General features: G+C 36.8%; 1 protein-coding gene across 3 annotated transcripts in view; it reads left to right on the top strand.

Moving 5' to 3' along the window:
- Positions 1-4,405: 4,405 nt before the first annotated feature.
- Positions 4,406-12,500, top strand: part of LOC115221545 (monocarboxylate transporter 9-like) — a 15,224-nt gene continuing 7,129 nt past the window's right edge. The window contains exons 1-5 of one of the 3 annotated variants that reach the window (XM_036510803.1): positions 4,406-4,548; positions 6,474-6,739; positions 7,170-7,313; positions 10,182-10,454; positions 12,204-12,328. In XM_036510803.1, coding sequence (XP_036366696.1) covers positions 6,490-6,739; positions 7,170-7,313; positions 10,182-10,454; positions 12,204-12,328 — 792 coding nt within the window. In that variant the 5' untranslated portion in view covers positions 4,406-4,548; positions 6,474-6,489. Of the gene's footprint in view, positions 4,549-4,751; positions 4,943-6,473; positions 6,740-7,169; positions 7,314-10,181; positions 10,455-12,203; positions 12,329-12,500 lie in introns of those variants that run through there. The other 2 variants (XM_036510805.1, XM_036510804.1) reach the window with 2 other exon arrangements.

Here is a 12,500-nt window from a genome sequence, read left to right on the forward strand (position 1 = left end):
ATGGGGCAGTCCACTTTCAGTTACTTGAAGGATGGTATGAATAAAATATACAAATTGACATACTGCAATTAACTGTGAAAATTGCATGAAACGAAGTAATAGGAAAGGTCGCCTAATTTTAGACAACACTAGCCTGAGATGTCTTGCTCTTTCTATTTCTTGCACGCGTGCGAGCGCATTCACCTATACTCTCTCTCTCTCTCTCTTTCTCTGTCGATGGCTAATGGCCTCTGCATATACACACACACACATATATATGTACATATATACATACATACATACATACATACATACATACAAATATATACATACAGAGAATGTAAACATTTTTATATATAATATATATATATATATATATATATACATATATCACACACGTGATCACGTGACCGACCAGACCATCAGATGTTGTTACACATCGCTGGTCACAATGCGTTCGCATTGTTTTAGCCTTCGAATGACGCCACCCCGCTGGCTAAGCGAGCAGGCCAAATATATATGTATATATGTATATATATATAATGTGTGTGTGTTGATATATATATATATATATATAGTGATAGAGAGAGAGAGAGAGAGAGAGAGAGAGTGAGAGAGAGAGAGAGAGAGAGAGGGAGAGAGAGAGAGAGAGGGGTATGGTGAATAAATTGTTGTTATCTAAAAGTGAAAATACCAAATTTTCATAAAAATATCTTGGAATACTAAAGAGTAAATTTATTCAATAATATCGCCATTGGCTTCAACCACGACCTCCAGACGACTTCGGAACTGCCTGCAACTCTTCTGGACGGTCTTCTTGTTTAAATTGATGAATGCCGCCATAAACCTTGTCTTCATTTCATCTTTGGTGTTACAAGGAGTTTTGTTAGCCCCTCACTCAACTGCGCCCCATACATAATAATCAAGGGGGTTGCAGTCTGGGGAGTTAAGGGTTATGTGGTCGCAGAAATTGTCTGACTGGACTGCCATGACTGGGTTCTCCGGCTTGTATGGCATGGTGCAGAGCCCTGTTGCCAGACATAGGGTCTTCCAGCAGCCAGCCTCTTGACCCAGGACAGCACTACCTCCCCCAGGCACTTCATGTCGGCCTCTGTGTTGAGTGTGAGGTCGTGTGGGAAGATGAATGGAGGCATAATGTTGCTATCACTAGTGATCACTCCAAACGCCATGATGTTGACTGGATGTTTGATTTTTATCACTCTCGGCACATGTTTTGGGGACACGGCAAGCCAATGGTTGTTTTGTGTGTTCACCATCTGATCCCGGCAGAAATTTTTCTCATCTAAGAAAAAGCCAAAGCATTTTCGGTTGAAGGAGTTGCTTGAGTTTGTTCAAAAGCTTCGTAGGGCGGACTTTCTCCTTGTCCTTGATGGCTTGAGATAGAGATTGGCCCTTTCTCATTTTGTATGAGGAATGCCGAATTTCTTTATGCACTACGTACCCCATAAGGAACTCAGACACTCTCATGTCCCTGGCGATGGACCTGACTAACTTGGAGGGATCTTTGTCAATCAGCCTGGATCTCACCAACAAATTCAGGAGTTCTTTTCTTATCAGAATGATCAGAGTGAGATTTCCGAGCTGTCGCACCTTAGTAATCACCATTAGACTCATCCAACTCTTTCCGAATCTTCTGCAATCTCCTTAGATTGACATCCAAACACTCTGAAATGTTCGTATTGGAGTTTCCGGCGTGAATGCCAAGCAGTACGATATGTTGTTTCCAAATTTCTAGCAGAGTGAATTGCGTCATGTTGCTGTTTTTCTCTCAGACGGTGCCCAACTGACCCTATTATACTGTGCAGTCGACAAAATTAAAAACAAACAATACACATGCATGAAATTAAAACTAGAAAATGGCGACAATTTACCCATCGGACCCTGTATATCAAAACACACATGCACAAATAGGTGTATGTATACATACATACATACATACATTCATACATTACATATACATACATACATACAAACACATATACATATATACATACGTGCATACATACATACATACATACATACATACATACATACATACATACATACATACACACACACACACACACACGCCATATATATATATATATATATATATATACATATATATATATATATATATATAATCCTATGAAAGCACTGGTTAGTTACCTATACAAAGAATGTTGAACATTACAGTTAATACTCAACTGCAAGGTAACTATATAAACCGTGGTTTATATGTATGTTTATTTATTACAATAAGAAGAGAAAATAGAGAAGTAATTAATAAATTATTATTCATTAATTAAAAAAAAAACTGACAAACATCCTTTACAGCTATTTCAATTCCAGACCTTCAGAAAATTAATAAATAAAATTAAAAATTATCTGAAAGCTGAATCTCTTCAGAGGTAGTTTAAGATATACAAAATAGTTTAAGATCTACAAAATAGTTTAAGATCTACAAAATAGGTGTTCAATTCCTGGATGTTGAGTGACAGCCGCAAAATTTTTGCCATTTTGGAGTTCCCTGGTATCTGAGCTAGGTAGCAATCAGCCCCTTTTGCTATCATTCCTAGGGCACGTATGACAGCAAGGTATTGCTTTAGTCTTGAGATTCCACATTTTGCCAATTTCTACTTCATGATCTTTATACTTGCTCAGTTTTTGGTAGGTCTTGACAGATACGTTTATGTCGATTGGGGCAGTCATATCAATGAGGAGGTATGATTTTTGTCTGAAGTCTTTCAATAGAATGTCTGGTCTATTGGCATCAGTCTTTCTATCAGTTTGAATGAAGTTTCAGAGGAGTGATCATTTTCAAGCATTGGAGGTGGTTTGTGTTCAAACCAGTTTTTATCATGGGGCAGGTCCAAATTTTTCAAAATTACCCATTAAATATATTGTGCTGCTCTGTCAAGCCCGTTGAGATATTCTGTAGGCGCAAAAAGCTTATGTCTACACAAACATTTTATCCCTATAAACAAATCATCTGTGTGGTTGTTCGGCAAGAAATTGTCGAACGCTCATACGTAATCTAACGACGAGAGAGTCCAGCATATATGTGTGTGTGTGTGTGTGTGTGTGTGTGGTGTGTGTGTGTGTGTGTGTGTGTGTGTGTGTGTGCATGCATGTATGTATGTACGTGTGTGTGTGTGTGCAGGCGACTATGTATGTATGTATGTGAGTAGACCGAACTGTAGAGGACCCCAGCTGTTGGTGGTGGTTCTCTAATTCTTAGCCTCACACGTGACAGTCAGCCACTCGTTCCACCTGTACAGGTGATGATAGTATAGGCAGTCAGGAACCTTGAGGATCTACAGAATGGCCTGAACGCAATATACAAGAGAATCTGGAAATACAGATCTAAGCAATTTCAAAACTTCTGCCCTCGTCCCACCAACAAATTACAGCCAAAATACAGAGGAGCAGGCTGCACTGATATCCCGAAGACAAACTAAATTCTTGCTTTATCGAAGAGTTCTTCACTTCCAGTGAAAATACACAAAGCCTAGAGGCAAGGAACAAAAACATTATTCTTAATGCGCCATTAAAGAAAAGGGAAATTCGTGATAAAGAGAGAGAGAGAGAGTTATCCCACACGTTCCTCCCTCATTGGGCCTCATCAGGGCAGCAATTATGCTGTTTGACTTCAGCAGCCATAAGACTCACAGACATACAAAGCTCTATCGTTTTTCTACTTTCATACGTTGATAGGCATTGCAGTATAGTAACATGCTGACACACACACACACACACACACACACACACACCACACACACACACACACACATACATACACACACACACACATACATACACACACACAAACATACACACAGAGATAAACATACATACACACATAAACAAGCACACACAAATACATATAAACATACACACGTACATAAGCATACATACTTACACACTCATATAAACATACACATACACACACACACACATATCTGTGTAATTTCTGTGTTCCCAGGCTGATAAGTACTGAAGCATACATATATACGCAACATACCAATATACACACATACACATACATAGCTATAAACACAAATATACGAACATATATATACTTGTTATACACACAAGTGCATCCACATCCACATACACACACACACACACATATATATATACATGTATGTATATGATTGTGAATGTACATTCATATATATGAGCATATATATATATGTGTGTGTGTGTGTGTCTATGTATGCATGCATGTATACATGTGTATGTATGTATGAATGAATACATATATATATATGTGTATATATATATATATATATATATATATGTGTGTGTGTGTGTGTGTGTGTGTGTGTGTGCAAAGATAAAGTCATTAAACTATATTCTGCCACAAAACTTATCTGAATATCCTGAAAGAAATGCCTGTCTGCCTGCATATATCTCACGGAGTCGATCGTTTCGTCAATTAAACAGCACGAAAACAACAACAATAACAGCAACAATAGCAATAATTAACGAATCTCATTTCGCATGAACTTCACAACGTCACATTTCTCTCTGCCTGGAACTTCCACCGTTCTTTTCATTCAAAAGGTAAAGCGAAACAATTCACACAATCTTCCATTTCTGTAAATATAGATCCAACAGTTTCGTTGTGTTTCGCTGGTTATTCAACGTCTGATCGTGACACAGTAATTAGTTTTGATGTAATTAACAAAGGTTACTTTCCTCTCATCGACAGCCAGTTTCAATAATTACTAAAGGCTCAGTAGATATATACCCGTGGGACGGGTATAATTGTTGATCGTCAGACTTTTGGAAATGCAATCATTTAATTGATGGAGAAAAATTATCAGCCAAAATTTACTGGAATTAGAAGACTAAAATGTAAAGAATAATGTTTTGGGCTAAGAATCGTTTCACATAAAGAAACAATAACCCACTTCCTTGGCTTTTATCGTCTCCAAGAAGCAGTGATAGATATTTCGTAAGTTCATCGTTTCATTTTTGTAATCGTCTCATTAGTTAAATAGTTTATTTGATAATTCATTGGTAAATAAAAGTAATTGGCAGACGATAAGAGGAGAATACTCTAGAAAGTTTAGTTCGATCTTTTAACTTAAAGTTTCTGTTGATTAGAATTTCCAAATAATCGACGGGTATTTATCCCCCAAAATATTTACTTCGTTCACAACATAAACTGTATTCTATTGACTTCGATCATATTTTCTATATTCTCCTTAAATCTTCACTAACAAAATATAATTTTAAGTCTTTTTCTTCATAAATACTATTTTTGTTTTCCCTCAAATATTACACTGTAATATATAACAATTCATGTAACAATTACACAATAATTAAACGGCTAATGACGAGATGTTCGCTGTTTATGTACGGCATTTTCAATCTTTCATCGCTCTGTCTATTTTTATGGTACAATTCCAGTTCCTTAGGGGTTCCACTTCTAATACGTGTAAGTTCGCTTCTCTGTTATACAGGGAATTTATTGGAGGAGTGTAAAGGGATTATTTGGACAAGTGGTTGTTTTATATGGGAACGTAGATTAGTTTGGATTTGTGGTGGTTACTAATCGGTATAGGGAACATGTATGTATGTCATTATTCAGTTTATTTCAAGATTTCTTACCAGTAGAGAAAGAACCGGTCTCCAACCTAGGCGGCGAGCTGGCAGAAACGTTAGCGCGTCATGCGAAATGCTTAGCGGTATTTCGTCTGTCGCAACGTTCTGAGTTCAAATTCCGCCGAGGTCGACTTTGCCTTTCATCCTTTCGGGGTCGATAAATTAAGTACCAGTTGTGCACTGGGGTCGATTTAATCGACTTAATACCTATGTCTGTCCTTGTTTGTCCCCTCTATGTTTAGCCCCTTGTGGGTAATAAAGAAATAGGTTTCTAACCTAGATCCAAGGCTCCTTCATTGCAATTTTAACATCAACAACAGGGTAATTTTGTATGTATGTATGTATGTATATATGTATGTAGGCATATGTATGTATGTATGTATGTATGTATGTATGCATGCATGCATGTATGTATGTATGTATGTATGTATGTGTATGTGTGTGTGTGTATGTATACATGTATGTATGTATGTATGTATGTATTGTCTACTATTCTCTTGACATCACATAATTCCTTGCTTCTTCTATATTAAATAGAATTATAGGATTATGAGTCACACTGGTTACAATGAAAGGTTAATGTGTTTATATGTATATTTGAAAAAATTATGTTAGTGCGAAGGGAATTTGACAGTCTTTTCTCTTACTAATCGAAAGCAGAGATATGGTGAGAGTAAATACAGTTTATAAACTTTGTATTAATTTATGTCACGTGGTCATATGTTGGTAATTTCCTCTCTGAGCTTACGAAAAACTTGAGTACACAGTCTGAGTAACAATGTCATCTATGTAGAATGTACTCAGCTGAGTACATTCAAATATTTCATGACTTCTGAGCAAATACGAAATCTACTTTGTTTTATTTAAAATCATTTCAGTAAATTTATTCGAAATATGTCCTTTAACTCCGTTCAACACGAAACGGTTCTCAAAGATGTGGAAAGTTATGAGAAACGACCGGTGCCACCAGATGGCGGCTGGGGATGGGTCGTCTGCTTTGCTGCAGCCTCTCTCTGTTTCATAGTAAACGGACTGACAAGTTCTTCAGGAATATTCCTCATTGGTCTCACCAGAATCTTTGATGACCCAGTATCGAAGCTGTCTTTAATCGGAGCACTACAAAGTGGACTCAGTATGCTTGCAGGTAAATCACATTCCTATTTTCTTTTTCTTCAATTACCCATTTTGGTCACAAAATATTTCTCTATTAAATTTCCCATTTGAATATCTTTCCCACGATGCTTTTCTATTATCGATCTAAAACCATCATTATATATCGATCATTATATGATTTTGTTATATATTTATCATGACATGGTATCGTTATCATCAAAATATCATTAAATATTTCTCATTTACCCCAATTTCATCTTGACTCCATTACTTATCAAACTACGTCTGTTGTCCGGAAGGATTCATCTGTTTTTATTCCCTCTTCTGATAAATGAGTTAAAAAAGAGAGTTCAGCTTCATTTCCAATATAAAGTACAAAATCAATAATTAGATCGAACCTCTTAAACCACGGTGTTGACACCTCATTCACTTGACCAATCCTTATCACATTCTATTTCCAGCTCCAGTGGCCAATATGTTGTTGGTTTACTTTAGCCATCGGACAGTGATCATATTAGCAGGTCTTCTGGGTTTCATAGGAGCCATATTGGGAGCGTTTTCAACCAGTATCGATATGATGATCGTTACATATGGCCTCATCGCAGGTGAGATTCCGTTGACCATCCAAATATATTCCAAACGTCAATATGTCATCTTTAAAAAAATAAGAATAAATGTCAGGAATTCCAATTATTCCACAACAAATCCTTTTAAAGTGCAGAAAACTGTAATTTTTTTGTCATTGCAACCTGTACAAAGCCCACACAAGTTGCTCCCTACACAAATATTCCACAATACTCCAAATGGGAGCTGACCTGGGTGTGCAGGAGCAGCCTGTCGCATCAATAATTTCTTGCCACATCGAACCCTTACACTAACAGTACCAACGGTTACTATTTGTACTACAATACTTACCAAACAGACACAACCACATTATCCCCCCCACCCAAACGACTTCAACGCCCTGGCGACGGTTCGTGCGACTAAACCCTTCTCAAGCCAGGCCGCAATGACTGAAACAAGTAATACACACACACACACACGCACACACACACACACACACACACGCACGCACGCACGCACACACACGCACGCACACACGCACACACACACCACACACACACACACGCACGCACACACGCACACACACACACAACACACACACACGCACGCACGCACACACACACACAACGCACACACACACACACACACACACACACAACACACACACACACACACGCACGCACATACACACACACTCACAGATTTGAGACGATAGTGAAGATTGCAATTTTCCAAATGATAGCCATGACGAGCAAAATGGCAAACAGAGCCGTGGCTATCATTTAGGAAATTATAACCTCTTCCCTGTGCTCTCCAAGATATGCAGGAATGACTGCCAAATATTTACTCCCAGACACGCATTTTGTCTGTTTTCTCAAATGTCTGTAGAACTTAGACATTGTATTCTAAACATAGAGATGATTTCAACGAGAATGCTCTCTTCAAATTTTGCATATATCTTGGTGAGATGTGAGCGATGCTGAGGTTTCAAGGTTAGCGTACGCTGTAGAGATAAAAGATCTTTTACAGCGAAACAGACCGCATTGGGCAGGTCATGTGGGTCGTATAGATGATGGAATATTGAAGGACTCCAGAGCAACCGTTTGACGGAGAACAATGTTCTTCTAAAACACTGCTGTCCAAACCGAAGTTGAAGTGATAAGACCGTCTTTAGTCTGGTCTGAAAAAAAGAAATAAAAAAGAAAACGTAATGTCATTGTAGAAAGTTGGGAAATAACTGAAATTGATCGGACCATCATGGGATGAAAATATCTATTAAATGTGTTCGTGGATTTTAAACATGTAGAATTTAAACGAGCGAGGACAAATACGGATTTAAAATATAAGAAACCTGTCCGTGGATTTTGGAAAGAATTGCATCGAACACACGCAATTTAAAAGCTCGGACAATAATGTAATAAAAATATACCGAATGCGTTCATAGATTTTGAGAATAATTGCACTCAACACGCGAAAGTGTAACGAGGTGCAAAGAAAAATAAACCGCATAGATAAGAATATTTTCTCGAAATATTCAAATTATGATTGAAAATGTTTATCTTTTGCTGGTTTCGTTAACTTCCGAAAGGTAGAAGCTGATAAGAAAATGTCACCATCGGAACGAACATATGTCTGGCCACCCTGTAATAAAAATGTTATCTTTCTCTTTCGGGAGTGTAAAAAAGACACAATGCCAACTGACACGGTGCTATGTTCTGTTTAACGGAAATATTTACGAGATAAATTTGGTTAAAGCTGGGCTAATCATCGGCTGGGCTAAAATATCCTCTTAGCTTTGAAGCTCATTAACGAAGGGCTCACTTATTACTGAGCCGACTTGAATCAATGTTTGAGCGTCTATGTGTTTGTGTTTGTGGTGTGTGTGTATGCGTGTGTTTGTGGTGTGTGTGTGTATGCGTATGTGTGTGGTGCGTGTGGTGTGTGGTGTGTGTCGGGGGGGAGAATAGATAATGTTGCGATGTCATCAAAATGACACACATTTCGACTGTTTGTTGTCACGTCTGGCGAGATAGTACATTCACCTTTTACATAATGTGTGAGCGACTGACGTCATTTGTACTTCTCATGGCTTGACTAATTACTCAGCTTGATACAGTTTTACAAATAATAATTAATGACCGCCAAAATAACAATAAGAAATAAATTAATTACCTCATTAACAACGGGAGGGACGGAACAATGGATGAATGAGCAGAAAAAAATAAATAACAGAATACTGACGGAAAGTTCTGTTCATAGTAGTAGTAGTAGTAGTAGTAGTAGTAGCAGCAGCAGCAGCAGTAGTAGTAGTAGTAGTAGTAGTAGTGGTGGTAGTAGTGGTGTTGGTGTTGGTGGTAGTAGCAGTGTTGGTGGTGGTGGTAGTAGTAGTAGTATATTTGTTGGGAGAGAGAAGGAGTAGCCAAAACATTCCCTTTTGAAGTGGTGAATGCGCTAGTGCTTACGTAAATCGTATCTGTGGAGACCCAAGAATTTCCCAGCCATTATGCATGTGTTGTTCTAAGAATTCCTACAGACATGTTGAAAAACACTCCTTCTGACCAACCCAACCAACCAACGAAACTTAACGACTCGTTTTATCACCAATATCTAATGTCGAATAAGCTTTCCAGTCCATAGTCACGATATAAACAGAGAAATTCTAACACCAGTCATCACAAATCTAACTTTTAAATAATCAGTTTCTAACTGCTAATTAAACAATGGAAGTAATTATGGAAATGGTAAAAGTACTTTAGAAACTTCTAAATGGACAAACACACCGCATTTAGAAGCACAATTCAAAAATCACCAGTCAGTCGCAAAATAGCTACACCGCTTTCATATCTCTGTAATATATTGCTGTGTATTTCCAAAATAATTTCTGTGAATTATTTTACCTTTTTTTTCAGGTGTGTCACTTGGAATGACATTTTTTACTGGGCAAATCATTGCAGGATTCTATTTTGAAAAGAAGCGTGCTTTGGCAATAGGAATATCGAACTGTGGAGGTGGAATGGGGATACTAGTGGGTAACATGTTAATTGAGTACTTCATAGAGTTTTATGGACCGAGAGGGACCTTGCTTCTTATTTCAGGGGCACTTTTGAATATTGTTGTTTTTGGATCACTTTGCCGACCCCTGCAATATGCCTACAAAAATGTTGAGCAGAAAGAATCTAAAGGTAAGATTGTTACAATTTGAAATATTATTACGTATGCATATAATACACAGAATATATACGCATGTGCAAATACATATGCGAATATATATAATATATACACGTATATATATATATATATATATATATAATATATATATGTGTGTGTGTATGTATGTATATATATATATGTATATGTATATATGTATATATATATATATATAATATATATATATATATAATATATATATATATATATATATATATAGAGAGAGAGAGAGAGAGAGAGACATACAAATGTTATATGTGTGCGTGTGCGTATGTGTGTCTGTCTGTGTAAGAGAGAGAAAGAAAATGGAATTCACCAGACTCTTTACCCACTACGATGGTTTCGACACGTTCTACATTGGTACCTTGCAAGTGAGATGTACAATAGTTTTTCAAAAGTTTCTTGATAGAATGACCATATTTGAAAAAGATTTTCTTACAATAAAAAGTAATAATTGATTATGCTTTTAAAAAAAGAAAAGTGTTCGTGTAACTGCTTTTCACAAGTTTTAGTTCTTCAAACACACGTGTTATATAAATTAATCCTTATAGAAGTAGTTAGTTTTAGCAGCATTTTCACTTCAGATTTAGGATGTCTGTACACAGGTATATATATATATATATATATATATATATATATATATATATATATATATATATATATATATATACGTTTATGAAGTTGTGTTGCAATATTCTTGGTTTTCAGTTCTTCACTCGTTTATTATTGTTCTTGTTCTAACTCATGTTCATCGTCCAGGAATCTTTCATGACACATCTGTGACCGCCTCAGCGACACTTTCTGTCTTCGTGTGTGCTCTTGCTCTACTCATTCCTCTCAGAGATGCGTGACGAAAGATCTTTGGTTTCCGGACAATGGACATAAGTTAGAATAAGAACAGTAATAAAAGAATGATGAATGAATATATAGTGCGTGTGTTTATTTGGCAAAAAAAAAAAAATTACCATCCAGAAATACAAAAATATATCTATAATACATTAAAAGTCAGTTTTAATCTTGCTTGCTTGTAATGTTAGTCTGCGAAACTAACATTACAAGCATACTGGGAAAATACTACGAATTAAGTTACCCTGAAATGTCGATACGAATTGAATGAAACAAGTTTCGCGTAAATCGGTAGTTTGCAAGATATCAGAGATTTTTAGGGTATAACTACCCAAAACGCTGCATAATTGGAAAATGATCCAAAAATAATCTTCATCCCGAAAGGGAGGAAACTCTTATCTTTCTATTAGACGCTAAGTTTTTTTATTCGAGTGCATTCAACGTATTTGGCTGTTATTTCTAGAATGCTCTGCTACCACGTAACAGCTATTTGCAACAAAGGAGCCGAAATACCTGTTACTTGGTAGCAGAGCGTGCAAGGAATAGTAGCCAAATCTGTCCTTTTCTGGGGAAAGGAGCCGTTTACACGTGATTTCGATGTCACATTCAATACAACCTGGAAAAGAAAGAACCCATGAAACAAGACTCAATTGCTGGGAAACTCTGAGTTTCTCGGTGACTCAACGGGTCACGGGTGGTCTAATATATATATATATATATATATGTGTGTGTGTGTGTGTGTGTGTGTGTGTGTGTGTGTGTGTGTGTGTGTATGTATGTATATATATATATGTCTGCATATGTGTGTTTATGCATTTATGTATATATACACAGAAAAAGAACACGATCCTTACTGTTTTGTAGAAATCTAATTTCTGCCTCACCAGACGGAACCAACCAAACTTCTGTGATGGAAGATGAAGAATCCCACAACACAGGAATCACCAGAGAGAGAAGGATCCGAAACGAGAGATTCATAAAGTTAAAAGAAACACAGAACGTGGTGAGAGAGTAATTGCTTTATTGTTTGTTAATTAATTCTGATAATTGATTAATACTTATTATTAACGATATGTTTTTTTCTCTGAGTATATCGAAATATGTAAGAGTTCTTCAACAGTGTTCCATTGCTATAACCGAACCTTTCATTTTTACTTACAAAAGTCATTAGACTT

The sequence above is a fragment of the Octopus sinensis genome, linkage group LG18 (assembly GCF_006345805.1).
Source record: "Octopus sinensis linkage group LG18, ASM634580v1, whole genome shotgun sequence".
Taxonomy (NCBI): Eukaryota; Metazoa; Mollusca; class Cephalopoda; order Octopoda; family Octopodidae; genus Octopus; species Octopus sinensis.